Raw genomic sequence first — 24142 nt, forward strand, 5'->3', positions numbered from 1 at the left:
GCTCGAGCCCAAGCTTTACAAGCCTTACGAGTATAAACGGGTATATTATATTTATAAATATAATAAACTTTATTATATATAATAAATATATAATTACATACCTATTAATATTTTATATAAAATTATGAATAAAATAAGTAAATAATATATATTTTGTAAATGCAAGTTCATGGGAAAGTTTTGTTTCTTTCATCCTTTCTTTTAGAAAATCAGAATTGGTTTCTGACGTAACTACTGGGCTTGTAATTTTTCTACTACACTTTAGCTCCGGCCATTTACTCCAAGTTGCTAAAATGGGCCTGTACTAAAAACCAGATTATTTTCTTTGTCATGTATCACATCGTGTTAGAAATTTCCGAACATATATTTATCCAGCCCGATCTAGTAAACTTTAGTACATATTTGGATGATGTTTGTTGTGTCAAAGAATGATTATAACCAGCATTGAGGACTCACACGTTCTGGCGGATTCGTAATCGTATACGTAATTTTGGTAAACCCCAAGGCTCCTCCGTGTAATTAGTTCTAATTAATAAGTTAATGACAAACATATACATTTTACATGTAAAATAAATAACTCAAACAAATATATATGTCATCAGCTTCGACATATCCAGTTTATATCCATCTTCACCACCGTAGAAGACCCAAAAACTAAGTTCGGTTTATTTTTGTATAGGCCAGGGCCATGTTCGATGATTCACGAAATGTCGAGGGCCATGGTAGAAAAAATGAGCCTAACGTTGTCCATAAGTAAAACACACCTATAAATGTTTATCAGGCATGTTAACTCAAGGTTTATTCATCTTCTCATGAGTGTTGTTAGACAAAAATAGAAGAAGAAAAAGAAAATAAAAAGAAGTGGCCATATGTTATCATCAGAATTAGAGGGGCTAGATGAGAACACCAATCAAGACGGAGAAATTGAATAGTGATTGTGTGAGAGAAACAAAATTTGTTAATTAATAAAGGGGAAATAAGTTTGACCAAGCATGTTTAGCTAAATAGATTGAGTTTACGTTACCGTTTAAACAATTTACCTTTCTTTTTCCTTTTTATTTTAATATGCTTTTGTGTCGTAACTAATTAGTGCTATAACAAAACTGATTGCCATATTGTATACTATACATTTCCAATTGTATACGGTACTAATCATTATTGGTTAATGTAAATTTGTATGGCTACATTAACACGTATAAATAAGCAACATTTTATTGCTTTTATTATTGTACTATATGGATAGAAAGTGTTTCAAAAAAATTTTGATTTTTCATTTTCGATCCAAAGGTTTTAATCTTTTTATTTTAATCCCTTTAAGTTTTTAACTTTTAACTCAAAGTTTTTTATTATTTGCAATTTAATCACAACACTTTTTTTATTTTTAACTTTGATCCCTATACTTTTCATCTTTTGCAAGTTTTCGTTTTACGTTTCGTTTAAAATTTTGCGAGTCAACAACAAGCTCATCGCAACTCGTTATTATTATTTGTTTTCTTTAAATAATTTATGTTTCTGACCATGAGTTCTGAACTTTAATAGATTTATCATACGGAAGTTTTTAAAAAGTTATTTTTCTTTAAACATTTTACGTTTCGACCCCCCGAACTTAACATACGTGATACGACACTTGAAGTTTAAACAAAAATTTGTTCTTTTGTCTTCTTTTTTTAACAAAAATTTGTTCTTTTGTCTTTTTTTTTTTCCTTCTTATTTATTTAAAGTAAAACTAACTTTTAACTCAAGACATGGTATTTAAATATGTTGCTTGATTATTTTTAGTGTCGTTTAGATTAAAACATACATGGTCTAAATTAACCCTTTAACGTATCAGGTAACAAATTTCATTATTTACCTTATTATAGTTAAAGCTAACTTTTAACTTTAGACACATTTACTTAACCATGTTAATTGCTTATTTTTACCGTCATTTGGATTAAAGCCTTCGTCATTTATAATAACAAATGACGCCGGCACCCTTATACAACCCCGCCGTGGAACACGGGCTCTAATACTAGTTATATCACACTTGCAATTTGCAATTTTTTACATACACTCATTGTATCTATTATTACAAATCATGAGAGCGTAACACAAAAGTTCCCGACAAAAAAAATGTGGGTGTGTGGGTAACTAACCCCACTAACATTTCAATTGTTATTCCCCTCTTGTTTTACGTTACCTTTTCGAAGATAATATTATTGCCCCGTCACTTTCACGTTTAAAATCACCCGCACATGCCCACGTTGTCTTCTTAACTCCCCATCTTGCTATTTATATGGTTCCATATGTTATTACTAGATTGTCACACTTTCTTAAATCAAATATATTATAGGAGTGGTATCTCTAAGAATTCATATGTTCGAGCTTGAAAAAATATGTCATTCCGTGATATTTTATTATTATTATTATTATTATCATTATTATTAGAGTTAATTACTGTTTTCGTCCATGTGGTTTGTCAAAAATCACTATTTCAGTCCATTATTTTAAAAATTGCGATTTCAGTCCTTGTGGTTCCACTTTTGTAACCATTTCAGTCCACCTCGTAACCATTTCAGTCCCTGTACTTACAGAATAAATGGATTGAAATGGTTACGAAAGTGAAACCACAGGGACTGAAATGGTCACGAAAGTAAAACCACACGGACTGAAATCGCAATTTTTAAACTAATGGACTAAAATAGTGATTTTTAACAAACCACAAGACGAAAACAGTAATTAACTCTTATTATTATCATTATTTAAAACTAAATGTGTATGGGGTTCACTAAATCAAATGGATATTGGGCTGACTTCTAAACCATAAACATGTATATATATCATATTTAAGAAAAAAACATTTGCTCCTTGAAATCACGGACCCTGTATGGCGGTACCCCCCGAACACCCTCATCACCGCCCATGATGGGACCTTTCCATTTATGGTACAGAAAATGGTTATGGATTTAAAAGTATGATTTCAGAAAAAAACAACATAGTTTAAGGAACATGCATTTCGTGTGGTTATAATGTTATGGGGTATAAGTATGAGCTAATGTCGTGTAAGAACATCGTGCTTCTTTTTATGTACACGTTGGTTGTTATACAATTTGTTAGTGTTGATGCAGCTACTAAGTTTCATAAAATGTTTGAGTTGTGTTGAATTGGCACGTTGATATGTATGTTGACTTGGGCATGTGTGTTTATAATTCGTTTGAGATCTATATGATTTGGTTTTGTCAATGTAACAGTAGGACTGGCGGTTTGAAGCTTGGTACCGATTGTATGAGTCGGGGTGTTGCTTAACCTTCTTTTTTCATTATTAGAGTTAAGTACCATTTACATCTCTTGGTTTGTCCACTTTTATCATTTCAGGCCAAATATTAAAATTGCATCATTTTCCTCCCCGACATTCTCGAAACGTGCCATTCCAATCCAAAAAACTAACCCAGTTAAAAAACTCAGTCAACTCAAGGACACTTGAACCCAAGGGACGTAAATGGCACATAACCCCTATTTTTATTTTTTAAACTTATTATTATTATTATTTTATTATTATTATTATTACTAGTATTATTATTATATACCCTTTATCAAATGCTTATTCTTAACTGTGCGTATATAATAATAATAAGTTAAAAAAAAAACTATGGGAATTATCTGCCATTTACGTTATTGAGCTAGCTGAGTAAACTGAGTTTTTTAACTATGTTAGTTTTGTTGGACTGAAATGACACATTTCGAGAATGTCAGTGAGTAAAACAGTGTAATTTTAAAATTTGGCATGAAATGGCAAAAGTAGATAATTGACAAACCATAGGGACGTAAATAACACTTAACTCTTATTATTATTGTTGTCGTCATTATTATTATTATTAATGGAATATATAGTTATTTATAAGTATTGTATTAGTAAATCATGTTTATCACTTTAATGCTTTTAATACAAACTAACGATCTTAAGTATTAAAATACAAAAAATGGTTCAACCTCAAACTTGTAAAACCGAACCATTAAACTACTAAAACTGATTGGTCTGACCGATCTACTCACCCAACTCAACTGGTTTGGTTTGTGGCTCACCCGAACCGTAGTTAACGTTTCCCCTAAATTATATATCTACTTAAAAGGCTATGTCGGTGGGCCAATCCGACATAACCAAGTGTTACGATATGGTTAACCACAACGATTTAACTCCATTACCCTTTAACTTTGCAACTATACATGTTTAGTCCCTCTACTTTAACTTTGCTAATATATATGTTTAGTCACTCAACTTCAATAAAGTTTTGCAAATATACATGTTTAGTCTCTCACCTTCAATAAAGTATTGCTAATATACATGTTTAATTCCTCTGCTTTAACTTTGCTAATATACTTGTTTAGTCCCTCAACTTTAATAAAGTTTACTTAGCTTTGCTAATATAAATATTTACTCCCTCCACATTTATTCCTTTAGTATTTCGCCTTTTAGTGTTTTTTCCTCGCTAACTTGACGAACCAAACCGATTCCAACCGCACAATATCGTTACCGGTATCGGTATTATCAGAAGTATATTGTTTTTTGTTTTTAGTATTTCGTCTTTTATGTTTTTTTCAACAAGTATGTTGACATTTCAATATTCTTTTTCCCGTGCGTAAAAAAACATTTTGCGTTATCTCTTTCGGTTACTGTATGTTAGTACTCTACTGATAATCAAAGTTCCGTCGGGGATAAAATTACTCGTTCTTTCAAAAAGACCCATCGGATTTGATTGTAAACTGTAAATATTGACATGCATTTGTCTTTGTTTACGCATGGATACGCACCTTTTGGTTGGATTGTCTCATTTAATAATGGTAGGTCAAATGTTTGTTGGTGACTTGGTGAACCACCCACATCACGTCATTCTATATTTTATTTGGTATAAAAATGTAATGACTTAAATGCTATTTTATTCTATGTGATTTGGGTTATTTTACAAGTTGAATTCAAAAGTTTCATTTTTGTTTGTGGGTTAAAAAATGTTTCACTATTGCCATTTTGGTCCATTCGGTTAACTTCATCCATTTTTTTGTTAATGAGAAGGGCAATTCGGTCGTTTTATTTGGCCGAATTGCCCTTCTAGTTAACAGAATTACATATAAAATAACCGAATTGCCGTTCACGTTAACTAGAAAAAATAGATTAAGGTAATTCAGTGGACTAAAAAAAATGCAACGCTGAAACATTTTTTGAACTCACAAACGAAAAATGAATCCTTTAGACTAAATTGTCAAAATGGTCCAAACCACAGTGACTAAAATGATATTTAAGTCAAATGTAAATTACATAGAGGTTTTTGACTAGTTTTGTTAATAACAATAAAATTATTCCGACGTGCTAACATTCAGACTAATCGTTTATGTGACATACCGGTACGTTTAGTATTCAAGTCAAATCCAGAAAATCAAAACAAACCGATAGTGAATATGTAATTTAAGTTTGATTGTTAGGTAAACAGAGAAAACTTGAGAATGAATTTAGTGGTTAAACTTCAAAAATGATTTTGATTTCATTTTAGAGGAAACATTGTAGTTATGAAGTCAACATAAAGGGGCACAAGCTACACCCTTAAAAACCTTACAATAATAATAGAAAATGGATTTAATGGTTGAATTATAAACTTGTTTTTAGTATTGATTTCGAGTTGTCAAATTATGTGTTCTTAGTTACGATACTCTCGATTTCAAACTAAATTCGAAATCCATAAACATTAAGTTCAGTTTTGAGTCGATCTACGAACGCTTACAACCATAGCAAATAACCTTACAGTTACATTTTTTAATTATTAACAGTTGAAAGATCTTTATATTAAAAACGTATAACCGAATTCAATCAAATAATACCTATCGAGCCGGAGGTCTCACTGGAAGTAACATTTATATTCCGTAACACTGTCTATATCTTACCCTCCTCAGACCCTACGTTAACTTTGCTATTAGTGAGATTTACTGAGTATGATGATGATGTATCATATAATACCCAAAAGTGTTGTAACATGGTTTTAAAATTGCTTAACAACTTTCAAGATATATTCGTTTAACAACTTTCAACTAAAAGTATCATAATATATAACAATCAATCACATTTTGTATTTTAGCTATTGAGCATAACTATAAGAGGTTATGCTGTTGAATGTTGTCTAATATCTGTATCATATTCGTATCGTAACTAATTTTTGCTGATTAAAAATATTATATAACAGTCCTAATAAGTTGGTCTAGTAATTAGTCATTTGGTTTCTCTCCTTGAGGTTTTAAATTCAACCCCCACTAACATCACTTTAAAGGACATTGATGGTGACAATAAACTGTAGAACTAGACATCTCTGGAGGTCGTCAGTTCAAAACCGAGCCGAACTGGGTTTTTTACCACAGTGAGCCTTCGAGTGAGTTTTCCCCGGAACTGGTGACTTGGGTAGAGTATCGTAGAATGCTTATCCAGTAATTTAGTTCGCTGTTAAAAGAAAATATTATATAGCATTTTTTTAATATGGTAAATGACATTAAGATTCTCATTATCAAATTTTGAAAAAACAATAAAAAAAGAAATCAATTCATCGTTCTCCTCACCTCCCTCCGATTTATTTTAGGGATCTCTTGCTCTCTCTCTACTCTCTGCAACTTAACCAAGAAGAAACACGCACACAAACACACACTCACTCTCTCTCTCTCTCTATACGTATAGATACTCATACTCACGCACATTGTTTCTCTCTCTACAATTCCTTCTAACTCACTCACTCACTCAAACAATAATCAAACAATCTTCTCCACTTTAACAAATCACCATGTGAACCTCTGACAACACACACACACACACAAATTCCGGTATCTCACTTTTGAAAAGTTCCGATTGCTTATAATATACTTAAATAATCATTGAATTTGATCGATAAATGGCAGCTTCTTCATCCAGAGGAAGAAACAGTCCGCCATTACACCACCGGAAACCGTCGAGTCCGTTTTCCTCATCTTCATCTACCTCATCGTTCAAGCAGATCGTTCCGAAATCCTGCTCTTCTTCTTCCGCTACGACGTCGTTCTACGGTGCTTCCGGTAACGGTAACGGTTCTAGATCCACACCTCGGTCTGACTCGATGTATTCCAAAGGAGGTGGTTACGGCGGCCGCTCGCCGGTAGGTTTTCCGTTATCAGATGAACTTGTTGGAGAACCGGTTGATAGTGTACCGAGATCGGGAGCCGGAGATAGTATTTCTGTGACGGTTAGGTTTAGGCCTTTGAGGTAATTTGAGTTTTGTTGTTGAATTTGTTATGGATCTGTACGTATTGCTGATTTTGAGCTGCCTAGGGTTTTGAGATGAAATTAGGTGACATTTTGTCTGAATTGTTGATAGTAACTGCCTAGGGTTTTGAGATCGTATTAGGTGACATTTTGTGTGAATTGTTGACATTGTAGTGAACGAGAGTATCAGAAAGGAGACGAGATTGCGTGGTATCCGGATGGAGACAAGCTCGTGCGCAACGAGTATAATCCTGTGACTTCCTATGCGTTTGGTATAAAATCTGGCTTTATTATGAAGATGCAAGAATGTTTAAGCTGAATGTTTTGTGTAACTGTTGATTGTTATGTGATGATGCTACAGATAGAGTTTTTGGACCGTCTGCTGTTACTCAAGAGGTGTATGAAGTAGCTGCTCGACCGGTTGTGAAGACTGCTATGGAAGGAGTAAACGGTGCGGTAAAAGCAGATTAAATTAAACAGTTAAATTGCACTGTGACGTGATAGTTTGTTTACTGTTTTGATTCATGATGGATTGAATGAAATACAAGTTGATTGAGCTAATGCAAGACTGCTAATGTAGGTACTGTCTTTGCTTATGGTGTTACAAGCAGCGGGAAGACACATACAATGCATGTAAGAGAAGTTTCTCTCCGTGTTATGTTATTGATGTTTAATGATTTTCAAAGTTATATATTGTGTAATTTCATCTTAGAAGGGCAACTATTGGAGTTTTATTAGTTATTTGGATTTTGGAAGACTTCATTAGTGATGTGAACAGCTATTAACATACCAGAATTATGTTGTTGCTGCTAATATCAGTATCTAGACACTAGCAAACTAATCCAGTGCGTTTTATGCTTTTTATATCTAATGAAGGCATGAAGCTAACTGTTATGTTACTTTAGTTGCATTTTGTAAGCCCCATTTGGAACTGTTGATTGCTTTATTTGTATAGCTGGTCATACAGTTTCCTGATAAGCTAGATTTCTAGTTGTTTGGTTGATTTCATCGGACCACATATTACTCGTTTGGTTAGAAACTAACATAGGAAAATGCTGATTTAATTTGGGATGGTAGGAGTATGATGCAATACTTAGAAGTTAGAACCTTTTAAAGGTTACATATGGTTATGCCTTTAGTCACCCCTTTGTTATCTGTATGTGTATTTTGCTTACAACTCTCAGTTATCTTTTTCAGGGTGATCACCTTTCTCCTGGAATAATACCATTGGCCATAAAGGATGTTTTTAGCATTATACAGGATGTAAGTGTTTTACATACTTTGATATTACATCACTGGATTCAGTATTACGACGGGATAGTGACTCTTGCCTGTGAGCATGTCCTTTATCGTCTCTTATATGCATGCACACAAGTGTCTGTATGAGTGTATCTAATATCCGTGTGGAGCTGTGCCACACATGGTTTGTTTTGACGTTTGAGGAGCATGGTTTATGCGTAATGAACATTTTATAATCACATTGCAGACTCCAGGAAGGGAGTTCTTGTTGCGTGTGTCATATTTAGAGATCTACAACGAGGTTAGTGACGCTACTCAGATGGCTGCTTTTGTACTAATCCATATGCCAATACACATTATATTTCACTTCACTGCAAGTATTTGCATCAATATCAGATTCTTTATTTAGTCGCACACTATTTATTATGATCCTTACTTGTATAAACTTAGTATCCTATGCTACACGTAACAGGTGATCAATGATTTGCTCGATCCAACTGGACAAAATCTGAGGATTCGAGAAGATGCACAGGTTTCTGCAGTAACCATACATCTGATTTCCTGTTGTTAAATGTTTCTTCATTTGTTTTTTGTTGTCTATTTTGAACTCGGTGAGTTGGTGGCAATGTTTAGAATTGTTGTTAAATGTTTCTTCATTTAGCAATGTTTAGTTAATGCTTTTAATAACACTGCTCACGAGTACATCAAATGGGATTCTGAGACTAACGACTTACCATCTTACATAATTGTTGGGGCTTGTATCTTTATAGAAAAAAAACACAATGTGGTCCACTGGTTCTTGAAGTTGAATTGTTTTAAATGTTTTTCCTCTTGTTACACGGGGTTAGCTTTGTATATATGTGTGTTTATGTGTGTCTGTATAACTGTATATCTGATCATGTTACTTGTTCATTATTCATTATTAGGGTACATATGTTGAGGGTATAAAGGAAGAGGTTGTCTTGTCCCCTGGACATGCCCTTTCTTTCATTGCTGCTGGTGAAGGTACTGCTGAATTAAACTGTGCTCTCATGTTTGTGCATGCACATGTTCATACTCATATAATCTCCAACTTCTTTTGGCTATTATTGTTGCAGAGCACCGCCATGTTGGTTCAAATAATTTTAATCTGCTTAGTAGCCGTAGTCACACTATATTTACTCTGGTATGTATTCATTATCTAGCTTGTTACTTCATCTCAGGGTAGCCTCGTGCTAACATGTATGTTGATTACAAATGCCTGATAATAGTTTTAGTTCCAATATTGGCAATTTAAATTCTTGCTCTGTTGATAGTCATTGTGACAATCATTTACGAAATTCTCGAATATAAATTTGAATGGACAGATGATTGAAAGCAGCGCTCATGGTGACGAGTATGATGGAGTGGTCTTTTCTCAACTTGTATGTACAGTTTTTTCTTAGTATTCTTTACATGGTGTTAGTGTTTCTTTTTCTTTTTCTTTATTACATGATGTATTTATATCCTTTTCATATTTGTTCTAGAATCTAATTGATCTTGCCGGATCAGAGAGCTCAAAAACTGAAACAACTGGACTAAGGAGGAAGGAAGGATCTTACATAAACAAAAGCCTTCTAACCCTTGGAACTGTAAGTTATTATCGAATTCTTACTGATCATTAAGTTTTACTCATATCATATGTTGTATTCTTGGTTTTAAAATGCGCGATGCGCTCGGATGCATTGTGATCCCAAAAGCCGATGCGCAATGTGTGATGCGCGTGCATCACGTATGCGATGCATTTGTCACTTAAAAGTTAATTTATAGATAAAATATTATTTGTTGTTAACTTTAAACCCAAAAGTTTAGAGATTAAAATAAAAAATACAAAAAAATAGCTCTAGCACCATCAAAGTATTGGACTATATTATTATTAAGGTTTATTAGTGTGAGTCCACGGGCCCACTTTAGGTATCTAGGGTTTCGTACCTCTTTATATATTGTAATCATCTGTTGAACAATAAATCAATCAGTTTTACCATCTTACACAAAGAAGTTCAATATAACCAAAATAAGCCTTGAACTCTTATGTGTACAAGTAGTCTATGCCAAAGGTACGAGTAATCTATTTAGGAACTCACTTAACAACTTTATCAGCTCATTGTACAAGCTTATTAAGCACATTGTACAATTTTGCTCTATAGCAGTCGATTTCTAGAAAAAAATGCGCCATCATGCGAGCACAATAGGAGCGCATTATGTGATTTAGAATTTAGAGCGCATCATGTAATCGCATCGCATCACCTGATGCGATCTCATCAGCGCATCGCGTATTATGCGCTCCTGATGCGCGCATTTATAACAAGGTTGTCTTGCCTGCTTATTTAGTTGTAAATGAGCATAGATACTTGTAATTATTTCCTAATGTCGTATTATCTTATATTTGATCATTGCTCTGTTATTTCTACTTCTGTATTTGATAATTATATCTAGTTATATAAATTTTTTAATGGAAATTTATGTCACCTGGATTACAGGTAATTGGAAAGCTTAGTGAGGGGAAGGCATCTCATGTTCCGTATAGAGATTCCAAGCTTACTCGACTACTACAATCTTCATTGAGTGGCCATGGACATGTTTCAGTAAGTATAAATAAATCAGAAAGTTATACACAACAAATATTTAGTTGAATAAACGCTTAAAAGGGCTATCTGACAACCATCTCTCTTTTCTCTTTTTAATTCATCATTTTTTTTTCTTTGCTTACCAGCTTATCTGTACCATAACTCCAGCTTCTAGTAATATGGAGGAGACACACAATACATTAAAATTTGCAAGCAGGGCAAAGCGTATTGAAACCTATGCTTCTCGGAATAAGGTCTGCTATGAAAATAGTATTATACATTTTTTTTTCACAAGTTTGAAAATGCAAAACTAAGTTGACAAATTTTGAAACACAGATTATTGATGAGAAGTCTCTAATTAAGAAGTACCAACGAGAAATATCAGTTCTTAAACAAGAGCTTGATCAGCTTAGAAGGGGGATGCTTATAGGTGTTAATCCTGAGGAGATAATGAGCTTAAAACAAAAGGTGTTACTTTATTTTTGGATAATGTTTGTGGTGGCTTACCTCTGTATTCAACTGTATTTTTTTATAGGCCACACATATGTTGAAAGTTAGTACAGTTCGCCTAAGTATGTGTCCAATTCTTGCCAAAAACATGATGGACGATGAAAACACCCTTATAAATTTTTATAAAATACAAAAGAAATCCTTGTATTAATCTATCACAAAGCATGAAGCAATGTAAAAAAAGCCAGGATGATTTTTTTTTTTTTTCATTTTACAACATTCTATAAAACTGTATACATACTTTGGGGGCCTAGAGTTGTAATCTGGTGAAATTATAACTAGGTGTAATACATTTTTCTGTAGTTATGTTTTTTTTTTTTAAATTTCAAAGGGATAATGTTTTTTTTTTTTTTTTTTTAATTTTAATCAGACCTAACATGCCACCCAAGTATGTATCTGGCTTTATTTATACCAATTTTAGCCAAAAATGACAGATGACGAATGCCCCTTTTTGATAAACAGAAAACACTCTTATATTGATATATCAAAATGTATGAGTAAAAAAACTGGGGCCTTTTTGTCACTTGACAAAATTCTGCCATGTTATAGGTCTAATTAAATTTTACACTCAATGAGCAAGCTGGTTTTTCACTTCTACGTATATATGTTTTTATATTTACTAATTGGTATTTATTTAATAGTTAGAAGAAGGACAAGTAAAAATGCAATCACGGTTGGAGGAAGAGGAAGAAGCTAAGGCAGCTCTAATGAGTAGAATTCAAAGGCTCACAAAGCTAATACTTGTTTCTTCGAAAAATACAATTCCTGGATTGACAGATGTATCTGCTCATCAACGGAGTTTATCTGCAAATGAGGACGATGTAAGTTACATAGGTTCACCTTTGTCGCTATCTATTCCTTTTTAGAATATTAATATCTGTGTACATGTCTTGCTGGTGTAACATTCGGTATTTAACATGAATTGCTTCATTTTTAGGTCATTAACTTTATTTTCTGTCTCTGTGAGTTACGCAAACGTCTTAAATTTGTTCCATCTGTCATAGTTATTGATAACAAGCTACCTGTACGTTACGTAGTGATAGCGATGAAATAGCGGGCGCAATATTATGGTTACCGACACACTAGGAGAAAATTTTAGAAGTACTTTATATGTCTATGATATCCAAATAAGCTGTTTTATACATTGTTTTATATGTATGTTTAACCAAAAACCTAAAATCCTGTTATTTTATACCTATAAAATCCTGCTAATTACATTAAAGCAGGAAAAAAACCCTAAAATCCCGCTATTTGCCCGCTATTTACATTAAAGCAGAACCATCAATTGTCACCTCTAGATTAATGTTTCTGTTCTGGATTTTCTGCATCATGTTTTGGGGTTCATCTGGGATCGTATAAGCCAAATCTACTGATCTATAGTTTAATGGATAGAAATTGTCACCTCTAGAGTAATATCTCTGTTCGGATTTTTTAACTCCGGTTTGATTGCAATTTGATGTATGTGCATAGTTGTTAATAGCAATTAGCGACAAATAGCGACAAATAGCGACAAGGGACCTATATGCTACATTGCGAATAGCGACAAATAGCGACCGCTATTTTATATTAGCGATACGCTAGAAAAAGAATTTTGAAAATTTTTATATGTATATTATATCAAAATACCTTGGTATATACGCTATTTTACATGTATATTTAACAAAAACCTATAATCCAGCTATTTTATAGCTATATCTTATTGCTATTTACATCAAAAAAAAAAAAAAAAAATAACTGTCGCTATTCACGCTATTGGTCGCTATGACCCAAATAGCGACACTTGGTCGCTTCGCTACATAGCGCGCTATCGCGGTCTCTGTAGCCAACTATGTGTATGTGACATGAATTTGATGACTAAATTTATTTGTATATATTTCAGAATGGTTCTCTGGTACCGCAAAGCGAGAATCAAAACGATTGCCCATCAGAAATATCTTATGAGCACAAACACAGAAGAGATTCCAGCAATATATCAGCAGCTGGTAGCACCATCACAGAATCAACTCAAGCGGGTGACCTTATTAATGGTTCTGCTGCTGGTGCAAAGCTGCCTACAGTATGTTTCAAGCCCCTTATTTTACGCATGATTATTTATAGAATCTAATACATACTATATGAAAATTAGTATTATTGTAAAAGAAAAATAAATTAGTTGTTTTTATTAAAACCAAAGTAATTAATTACAAAAGTACATTAATATGTTTATAGTTACTTAGATGTTTAAGAAAATACTTTTTGTCAGAAATGATCAATAGCAATTATAGAAAAAGCATGGTAAAAAGATAAGTTTCATATTCAGTGTAACGTTTTTTTTTCATAAGATAATATTTGTTTTCGATGTTGGCTATTTAACATTATATTATATTATATTATATTATACTACTATAAATAAGCAACTTTTTCTTGCATCATTAGTTGTACCATGTGCATAGGGTGAGTTTCAAAAAATTTCTTCTTTTCTTTTTCATTTTCATTTTTCATCTAAAATTTTTATCTTTTCATTTTAACTTTTTTTATCATTTACTTTTAACCCAAACACTTTCATGTTTTACAATTTAACCTCAACACTTTTTTATTTTCAACTTTAGTCCTCTATACTTTTCATCTTTTGCAAATTTTTTGTTCTACGTTTTGTTCAAAATTTGGCGAGTCAACACGACGCAACGTGTGTGTATGGTTCAATGTTTTTTGTCTGTTTTTCCTATTTGACAGGTTCGTTGCAACACGTCTATTATTCTTCGTTTGACAAGTTCGTTCTAATGTGCGGGTCCTAAATTGACTTACTTTTTTCTTTCTACGTTTTATGTTTCGGTAATTTCTTCGCATTAACATACCACAACGGGTGTGCATGATTCAATGATTTTACGTCTATTTTTTGTTCAAAGTTATTTTTACTCTTTTTATTTATTTTATTTTACGAGCTCTTCTATGTTGGTGGTGTGGCATTGGGCTACTTGGCACGATTTTACACACGTCTTTAACGTATTAATTTTTTTACTAAAAATAATGTGTTTCAACTTTACCCCTATACTTCCTTTACTTAAAAAAACTATTTTTACATGTATATTTTTATGTACGTGTCGGTATGAATTTGGTTTTCTCTATTCGACATAAACTTTTTCCTGGAAATAAGTCAGATCAAATATACTATGCTTTTGTTTAAAAAACATTTTTACGTCCATACTTATATGTACGTTTTGGTATTCGAGTTGGTGTATGTTTCAACGTAAGCTTTTTTTTGGGAAATGAGTGAGGTCAAATATAATATGCTTCCTTGCTTATTATATGAATGTTTCGCCAATTTTGTTTCGAACCGAGTGGAGTCAAATTGTGGTTTTTTTCCCTTTATTTCCAAAAGTTCTAATTAATCTTTTTCGATTATACATGTCAGTTTTTCTGTTATACCTGTTATGTTTTCTATGATATGTCGAAATGCACGTTTTCATATAGTTAACACATCACATAATGCTTGGACTAATCCATTCGATGTTTGCGATGTGCCCGCGCTGCAACGCGCGCGGATCTTATTGCTAGTTTTTATAAATTAGACCATATATAACATGGATATAATATAAATAAAACATTGTTGAAAAGGGTTAAAAACAAACTTTTAATAGCTTGGTGTGATGAAACTGTTACACCAAACTTATAAAAGGATTTTCTGTTTCATATTTACAGATTTACTGCAAGTATTTCATTTTCTAGTGTCCGTAGACTTTAAAATTAACTTTGTTATGAATAATCTTTTGTTTAATTATAGGGTGTAATCTCGATAGATCAGATGGACCTTCTAGTGGAGCAAGTTAAAATGCTTGCAGGAGAGATTGCATTCAGTTCAAGTACAATGAAACGTTTAGTAGAGCAGTCTGCAAATGATCCCGAGAGCTCAAAAGCACAAGTATTAATTGTTTCTTCATCTGAAATTTACATACTTTACATTCAAGTTATCAAAAATAATTGTTTAAGATTCTGCAAATGATTCTGAATTCTGATATATATATATATATGTTTGACAGATAGAAAACTTGGAAAAAGAAATTGAAGAAAAAAGAAGGCAAATGAGGGTATTGGAAAAACAGATTATCGAAAGCAATGAAGCTTCAATTTCTAATACGTCGTTGGCGGATATGCAACATGTAGTTTCTTTTGTAAATTTTTGTATAATTTCTCATTTCATTTGTCTGTGGTATTTACAAGCCTGTGTTTTTTTTATGTTATAATTTGCAAGTTCATTAACATGAATTTCTGGTTTTTTTTTTTTTTTTTTTTTTTTTTTTTTTTTCAGACAATGATGAGATTGATGACACAATGTGACGAAAAGGGGTTTGAGCTTGAGGTCTGCATGCTTAAATTATTTTATGTTTTGTTTTAATCTATGCAGTTAGTGCGGTAAAAAATAGGATATCGGTCAAGGACCGATATTTGAGATATCGGTTATCGCGATGGGATATCGGTAATTTTAATATCATGCTGAATCTATATATATAGCAATTTAACACTTACAGTCTTTTGCAACATGCAAAACACTAGAATTGTAGCAAGTAGGATTAAGACTTAAAACACTAACAATTAAGACTTAAAACACTAATAGCAACAACAAGAAGAAAGACAAATGGTAGAACTAAGAAGAAAGGTACCAGGAAAATCGGTGATATATCGGTCAATATCGCTGATAATATCGGTACCGATATTCTAACCGATATTTTGCACCAATATCTCACCAGGGGACCGATAACCGATATATCCTTGATATATCGGTGATATTAACTGCATAGGTTTTAATTGTAGTATGACAATATGGGGTATATGGGACTCTCTACATTACGCTATCATCAAATTGGTATTTACTGTTTAGCATTTTAACTTATGATTCTCATAAAATTCTTCACATTTTCAGCTCAAGACAGCAGACAATCGCATTCTCCAGGAACAATTACAAAACAAGGTATATATGAATGTGGTTAAAGCCACATGTGCTTTTTAATTTGTGTTCTTTTCATTACATTTTGTTTGAATCATTGCTAAAGATGGTTCTAAAATTATGTTACGCATCACTAAACTGTTGTAGTTGGATGAAATAAACACCACCTTATTATTTTAACACCTCAATGCTACACTGTTGACATGTCTTTCCTTATTTTAACATTTTTCTAAAAATATCCCAGTGTTCCAAAAATAAGGAGCTGCAAGAGAGAATAACATTGCTTGAACAACAGCTGTCTGTAGCCCAGAGTGAGAAAACCCTTCATGGATCTGAAGAATACATTGATGAACTGAAAAAGAAAATTCAAATTCAGGTAATTGTTAAGTTCAAAAAAGTTTTACTATTTGGTATAAAAATGATTTAGGTGGGTTGGATAACCGGTCAAAACGGGTAATTTTGCTACAACTTGGATTGATCTAAAACTTTTCTGTCTAAAAGTTTTCAATTTTTAACCCTTTTAACTTCCAAAATACGAATGGACGGCCTTTTTAAATTACATATGCTCGGCCTTTTAACTTCCAACATTCACGTACATTGTATTATCAAGTATCAACAGTAGGATCGAATTATCATTTATCGAATTATCAAGTATCACTATCAACAGTAGGATCTTTCGCTAGATGAACCGGAATTTGAAAACGTTTTGATTAACGATAATTAATTACCTATGGTTTAAGTAGTGTTTTTAGAGTTTAATATATTTTTGGACTTTGTTTAATATATTTTTATTTTTTGGACTTTGTTTAATATAATTTTATTTTTAATATTTTTTTTTGCCGTACCCGTATCTTGTATTTTTGAATTTTGCCGTTCCCCATACCCGTATCATCCCCGTACCCCAGTCCCGTACCCGTATCCGTGCTACATAGGTTTTCATAGTAGTTAATGTGTCAAATACGATTTTAGAAAATATTTTTTTTTTCAATAATATTTTTTCCTTTGTAAACATAGTTGGTGGTTTAACAGGTCGGAGTCAGGTATTTTTTTCTTTGTAAACATAGTTGGTGGTTTCACTAAAAAACGCTTTAAATGTTCGGATTCTGATTTTTATTGTTTTTTTTTTTCTTTGAGCAGGAAGTAAAGTACGAGAAATTAAAGCTGGAGAATGTCCAGATTCTAGAAGAAAACAGTGGATTATCGGTACAGAATCAGAAACTATCTGAAGAAGCATCTTACGCAAAAGAGTTAGCATCTGCTGCCGCTGTTGAACTAAAAAATTTAGCCAATGAAGTCACCAAACTCTCACTTCAAAATGCAAAACTCGAAAAAGAATTGGCAGCTGCTCGTGGCAGTAACCGTCCAAAAACAGGTCGAAACGGACGGATGATACCGGGTCGGGTCAATGACGAGTTTGACTTAGAAGATTTGAAAAGGGATTTGCAGGCAAGGAAGCAACGGGAAGCAAGCCTTGAGGCTGCATTGGCTGAGAAAGAACGTCTAGAAAATGAATACAGGAAAAAAGCTGAAGAGTCAAAGAGAAAAGAAGCGGTTTTGGAAAATGATTTGGCTAACATGTGGGTTTTTGTTGCTCAGTTGAAGAAAGAGGTTAAAGAATCGAATATCAACGGTGAAGAAGGACGCGGTGAAGAAAATGAAAATGTGAATGAACTAAGATCAGATGATGGTGATGTAAATAATCCGGTTGTTAAAGAAAGCGATGTTTTGGATGTTCAAGAAGTAACTCATGATGATGCTAAAGAAAGTCAAGTTTTGGATGTGCCAAAGGAAGAGCCCCTTGTTGCTCGTTTGAAGGTAATTTGATTATTTTGTGACATCTTCTTATCTTGTGGAAATATTGTTCTGCAAATAGTTTTATTTGTTTATTTGTGAGTTTAATTTTATATAATTATTTAATTTGGTAATTATGATTACAAATTTTTCAAAAAGAAGTATTACTATTTGAGTTAATTACTGTTTTCGTCCCTGTGGTTTGTCAATAATCACTATTTCAATCCATTTGTTTAAAAATTGCGATTTCAGTCCCTGTGGTTTCACTTTCGTAACCATTTCAGTCCACCTCGTAACCATTTCAGTCCCTGTACTAATAGAATAAATGGATTGAAACGGTTACGAAAGTGAAACCACAGGGACTGAAATGGTTACGAAAGTGAAACCACAGGGACTGAAATCGCAATTTTTAAACTAATGGACTGAAATAGTGATTTTTGACAAACCACAGGGACGTAAACAGTAATTAACTCTTACTATTTCTAAATATTTGAATAAAAGTTTAGAGTAAAGTACACGAATGGTCACCGTGGTTTACCAAAATTTTGGATTTGGTCCCAAGCTTTCCATAAGTACACGGATGGTCCCTGTGGTTTGCACTTTATGACACATTTAGTCCCTAGCGAATAAATATAACGGCTTCAGCAGGTCCCTGAGATAGGGACTAAATGTGTTACAAATTGCAAACCACAAGGACCATCCATGTGCTTTTTGGAAAAAAAGCTCGGGACTAATGCATTACAATATGCAAACCACAAGGACCATGCGTGTACTTTTGAAAAGCTAGGGACCAAATCTAAAATTTTGGTAAACCACAGGGACCATCCTTGTATTTTACTCAAAAGTTTAGGAGATTGTATGCATTAAAATCAGACTTTTGGTGACTTTTACTCGTTTGACATGTTCGACCTATTTGACTCGTTCCCCTTTTAGGCCTTTACTAAGTTTTTTGGTGACCTATATCTACCAGCTCTAAAGTGGATTGAAATTGCCAACTTAACTTTTAGTTTTCTAGATTAATGGGAAACCTTTTTTTAACCATTTAATACCATATACTTACATTTTTATTACCAAGGTACGCAATTTGATCACATTAAATGGTTAAAAGAGGTAATTATGTGGCATTAAGAAATGGTAAGTGTTTTGCCTAAAGCGGGCAGGTCTTGAAAAACACTATAGACTTTTGCTTAGTTTGCAATTAAGTCCTTGGAGTTTTAGGGACTATCATGCAAAAAAAACCTATTTTGAGTTTTACTACATTTAGGGATTTGTTCATGCCAAAAACGGCCATATTTGTTAAAAAAAGTTTGGAGACTTCTTCGATAAGCCTCTTAATGTTAAGGGACATGTAATAATTTAGAATAAGTTTCATATTTATTATTATTATTATTATTATTATTATTATTATTATTATTATTATTATTATTATTATTATTATTATTATTATTATTATTATTATTATTATTTAATCTTTGTGGTCTTCAGGCTCGGATGCAAGAAATGAAGGAGAAAGAACTCAATTACAATGCGCATATTGATGCAAACTCTCATGTATGTAAAGTATGTTTTGAATCACCTACTACAACAATGCTTCTTCCTTGCCGCCATTTTAGTTGTAAGCCACTTCAAATTATCCCATTGTTATTTCAACATTGATTTTCTTACAGTTTATAAAGTTGAACACAATAGTCTTAATCTTACGGTGATATCTTACATGTTTTGCAGTGTGTAAATCTTGTTCTGTTGCCTGTTCCGAGTGTCCAATTTGCCGGACAAAGATTGATGATAGAATTTTTGCTTTCACCTCATGATGTATGCAAATCACCTCCTACATAAATGAAGGTATACATCAAACTTCATGTTTCTGATATATTTGACCATTGTTCTGGGGGACTTTCTTCGTAATTTTACCACTCCCAAAATGTTACCGTCCCAAAATGTTTACAAATAATAAGCACAAAATTTGAAGTATGTACATTTGTCTGTTAAGGCCTTAGTGTATTTAAGAGCCGATGACTAGTTCATATATTTGTTAGTTGATTATTTCATGTGTAGTTATATATTTTTTTTATATATTATACTTTATTATGGGTGGGGTTCTAGAGTGAATACTATTATATCTGCGAACTGAGTGAACAACTCCTGGCCGTTGATTTACACGTGTATGGCTAGGATTTCATCATCAAATTGTAAAATACACTAGTGTATTTCATCATCAAATCCTCGCGGTTGATTTACATACGTGTATGGCTAGGATTAGTTCACTCAGTTCGCAAATACACTAGTGTTTAGGGTTGTAAACGAACCAAACGTTCAGCGAACAGTTCGTGAACCGTTCGGTGGGAAGTTCGTTTATGTTCGTTCAGTTGTGTTCGTGAACGTTCGGTAAGGTGTTCGTGAACATTCGTTCATTTGCGTTCGTTTATGTTCGCATGTTTGTCTTTTAATGAAAGATTTTTGTATTTTCATATATTTTATCTATACTTTTTTATATAACTAACTTATATTTATTTTATTACCCTAAAAATTAAACTAAAAAAACCCTATTTAACCTTGTTTATGCACCATTTCCCTTTCATTTCTTATTATTTACATCGACGAATACGATCGACATCCGTTCCACAATAAGGAATTCAAGCTCTAGTGCTACTTTGTGGGCCATCCACCTTTATCCTTCGTCACATTCGCCAAATTTATTTGTGTTCGTGAACCGTTCGCGAACACACTCATTTACTTAATGAACGAACACGAACATAAAATCTCGTTCGGTAAGTGTTCATGAACCGTTCGTGAACACATTTATTTCCTTAACGAACGAACACGAATAAGGCCTTGTTCGTGTTCGTTCGGTTCGTTTACAGCCCTACTAGTGTTCACTCTTGAACCTAATCCTATACTTTATATCCTATTATTACTATTTAGGGAAAATAGGGAATCGATTTGGAGTAGCTCGTTAGTAGCTCGTATTGTTTATGTATAATATGACCCAACCTAGATTAATATTTGATTTTGATACTTTTATTAGTAGAGATGTGCATATTAATAATGTGTGTTGTATGGGTTGCAGGAATCGTCCGTCCATCATTCACCTGCTGGTTATATTTTGTGTCACATAGTGGGTGTCATTCTTTAATTGGTAAAACTGTATACTACAACTATTGAAAAGGTATAGTACCATTTTCTAGTAAATGGGTTGTAAAATTAGAAACCTTAAAAAACTATAATAGAGAGAGGGCCTTGTTTGATTCTATTCCGATGTATAAAGGGAAAATTACTAAAATGGCTCTGTTGACCATAATAAAGCTTATGTGGCCATTGACTTTTTTATCCAACGAAAATGTGTCGTGTTGTATTTAGTTAAACTTGTAATCAGAATTGTATTATATTCTAATTGTGTAATTAGGGTTTACATAAGTTGGGCATTTATATAGAACACCATATTACATATCTAGTCCGTATACTACAATTCTATGTGTAATATTCCCCGCAAACTAAACGTGGGAGATTTTATCTGGAAAATAAAAAAAAAACATAAAACATAAGGAGATAGTAGGTCTTCATTCGTTTCCGATCTCAACCTGGCTTAAGCTCGTTTAACTTATGAAAGCTCGGCTCAAGCTCGACTCGCTAGCATTTATTAGTTAATTTCTATTAATTATAATTTATATTTTATATATAATTTAGTTACTTTTTTCATAATCTTATAAATATTAATTGTTATTATTGTATAAGTATATTAATAAAAAATATAAAAACACTAGGTTTGTTTAAGCACACGAGCCGGCTCGAGCTCGATCAACGAAGCTCGGTTTGGGCTCATTCGCTAAACGATCTTGTTATTGGGCTGGGGCTCGAGCTCGTTTAAGCTCGGCTCGTTCGAGTTTTTTTACGAGCCGAGCTCGAGTAGCTCGCGAGTAACTCGGCTCGTTTATACCCCCAACTCCAATATTCGTCTAAGAGTCGTCTAGGCGCTAGGGTTGGAAAGTGCAGTCAAAGGCCGAAACACAGGTTTAAATAACAAACGTATCATGATTGCTGTTGAATAGGTCCTTGGCGTGTTGCGACTATGGCCCCTTAATCCTATCGGGTGTTGCGAAAGTAGCAGACATGGACAAAATAATCGGTCAACTAATCCGGGTCCAAGTCAAACTTTACCAATTACCACCTCTTGGCTCTTGTGTGTCGTATTTCTTAGGTCATCCTCTATCGCGACACGCCAACCTTTAATATCATTAGAATTTTCATTTTTCACCCTTGGACTTCATTGTTTGTTCCCGATTGCTCGTTTCTTCACCGTTTATGCTTGTTTTTGCTTCTTTTACGCACCAGGACCTACGCAAACACAAGCTAATAAAATACAAACTAAAACTATTAAAAACGATATTAAAACTATCTAAAAATGTACAAATTACATAGGATAAATGCATGTGTTTTGCAACATATCACACATGATCTACATCATCAAGGCCTCACAAATTGGAAGTTCCACGTTATCATTCGAGGACCATCAACATGGAATCCTATATGTACCAAACGCCAAACGGCTTGAATGAAGACATAGCTTCTTGAGAGAAATCCAGTCAACCGGATGCAACCATAGTAGGAGCATTAGGTTGAGAAAAGAATTGTGGTGAGAATTGTTGCGAAAAAAATGTGGTTGGCATGGTTGTGTAAAATAAGGTGTTATGATTTGGTTAGTTGTTATGTTGGAGAAATGATAACGACGTTTTTTTGACTATTTAGACTGAATTAATCCAACCTATATATGTAAAGATAAAAAAAACTGAACACATTTTTGGTATCTGCCAACAAGTCAAGTGGAACTTATTTCTACAAACATATATGCAAAGATGACACAACTGTAACAAAGACAAACGATAAGCATAGCACCCACAACAGTGGTCAAAATCCATCCAACAGACTGCCAAGTCAGCATGCTACATCATTCCAAACCACCACCACTCCAAACCCACATTTTTTTCTCCAAAAATAAATCACTCCAAACCTCTAAATCATACCCCACTTTTTACACTAAAAAAATAAGTTTGTGAGTGGGTGGTCCCCATCATTTCGAACCAACCTAATCCACTCAAGCAAACCGGACCACCATGGTCAAACTCCTCCAACAAGGGAAGTCTGGTTTGGGGCGTTCCGCTTACTCCGCTCTGCCAAACTTGTGCAACAGACCCATTGTTGTTCATGCTCTAAGAAAAGGTGTTCATACAATTAGAAAAGGTATCTTTAAAATAAGATCTATCTAAACAAGATAAAATGATAAATAAATAAATAACTTCAAAAATGGTACATATCTAAAAGTACCTTTAAACCTCTTTGATCTTCGCACAAGCCCATGCTTTCCCATGCCAACTTTTGTATTCATGTTTCATGTATAAATACATATACATACACACATTTATGTATGTATACATTAATTTTAAAGTTTATGACTAATACTTCAAAGTATTTAAGTTATTTTTATTTAAGGATTGACATAACTATTTTTTGTCTTTATTTTTCAAATGTTTTTGTCTATTACACTAGTTATTTTCATATTTTGTTAAATGTTTTTAACATAGATCAACTTTGAAAACAGTAGTTCCTACCCGGTTTTGAAATTTCAGTTCGCAAAGAGAGGAGATCGTTATTGGCGGTTTACAACCGGGTTTTTTTGTTGGTTAATTTAGAGAAAAATCAAAAGGAAATGATAAATCTAATCTAATCTAATACTAATAAAGAAATATATCTAATACCATGTGGCATTCTTTCATTTCATTTATTTCCATCTAATGTCATATGACATTCTCTTATTTAATTTATTTATATATTAAACTAGGCTATCACCCGGGAACA

General features: G+C 33.2%; 1 protein-coding gene across 2 annotated transcripts; it reads left to right on the forward strand.

The window, feature by feature from the left end:
• Positions 1 to 6517: 6517 nt before the first annotated feature.
• On the forward strand, positions 6518 to 21630 carry LOC110938193 (kinesin-like protein KIN-7D, mitochondrial). 2 transcript variants are annotated; one of them, XM_035988834.1, is made up of 26 exons: positions 6558 to 6831; positions 6907 to 7246; positions 7421 to 7518; positions 7608 to 7697; positions 7827 to 7879; positions 8444 to 8509; positions 8733 to 8786; positions 8958 to 9017; positions 9412 to 9490; positions 9583 to 9650; positions 9832 to 9888; positions 9991 to 10095; positions 10984 to 11088; positions 11217 to 11324; positions 11407 to 11538; positions 12222 to 12401; positions 13460 to 13636; positions 15341 to 15478; positions 15597 to 15716; positions 15866 to 15916; positions 16478 to 16525; positions 16746 to 16877; positions 17639 to 18316; positions 19778 to 19907; positions 20018 to 20134; positions 21360 to 21630. In XM_035988834.1, the coding sequence occupies exons 2-25, from the start codon at positions 7101 to 7103 to the stop codon at positions 20101 to 20103; spliced, it is 2961 nt and encodes a 986-aa protein (XP_035844727.1). In that variant the 5' UTR covers positions 6558 to 6831; positions 6907 to 7100; the 3' UTR covers positions 20104 to 20134; positions 21360 to 21630. The 2 variants fall into 2 exon arrangements, with proteins under 2 accessions (XP_022036349.1, XP_035844727.1); XM_022180657.2 differs by having other exon boundaries at positions 6518 to 7246.
• The last annotated feature ends 2512 nt before the right edge of the window (positions 21631 to 24142 follow it).

The sequence above is a fragment of the Helianthus annuus genome, chromosome 4 (genome assembly GCF_002127325.2).
Source record: "Helianthus annuus cultivar XRQ/B chromosome 4, HanXRQr2.0-SUNRISE, whole genome shotgun sequence".
NCBI classification, from domain to species: Eukaryota; Viridiplantae; Streptophyta; class Magnoliopsida; order Asterales; family Asteraceae; genus Helianthus; species Helianthus annuus.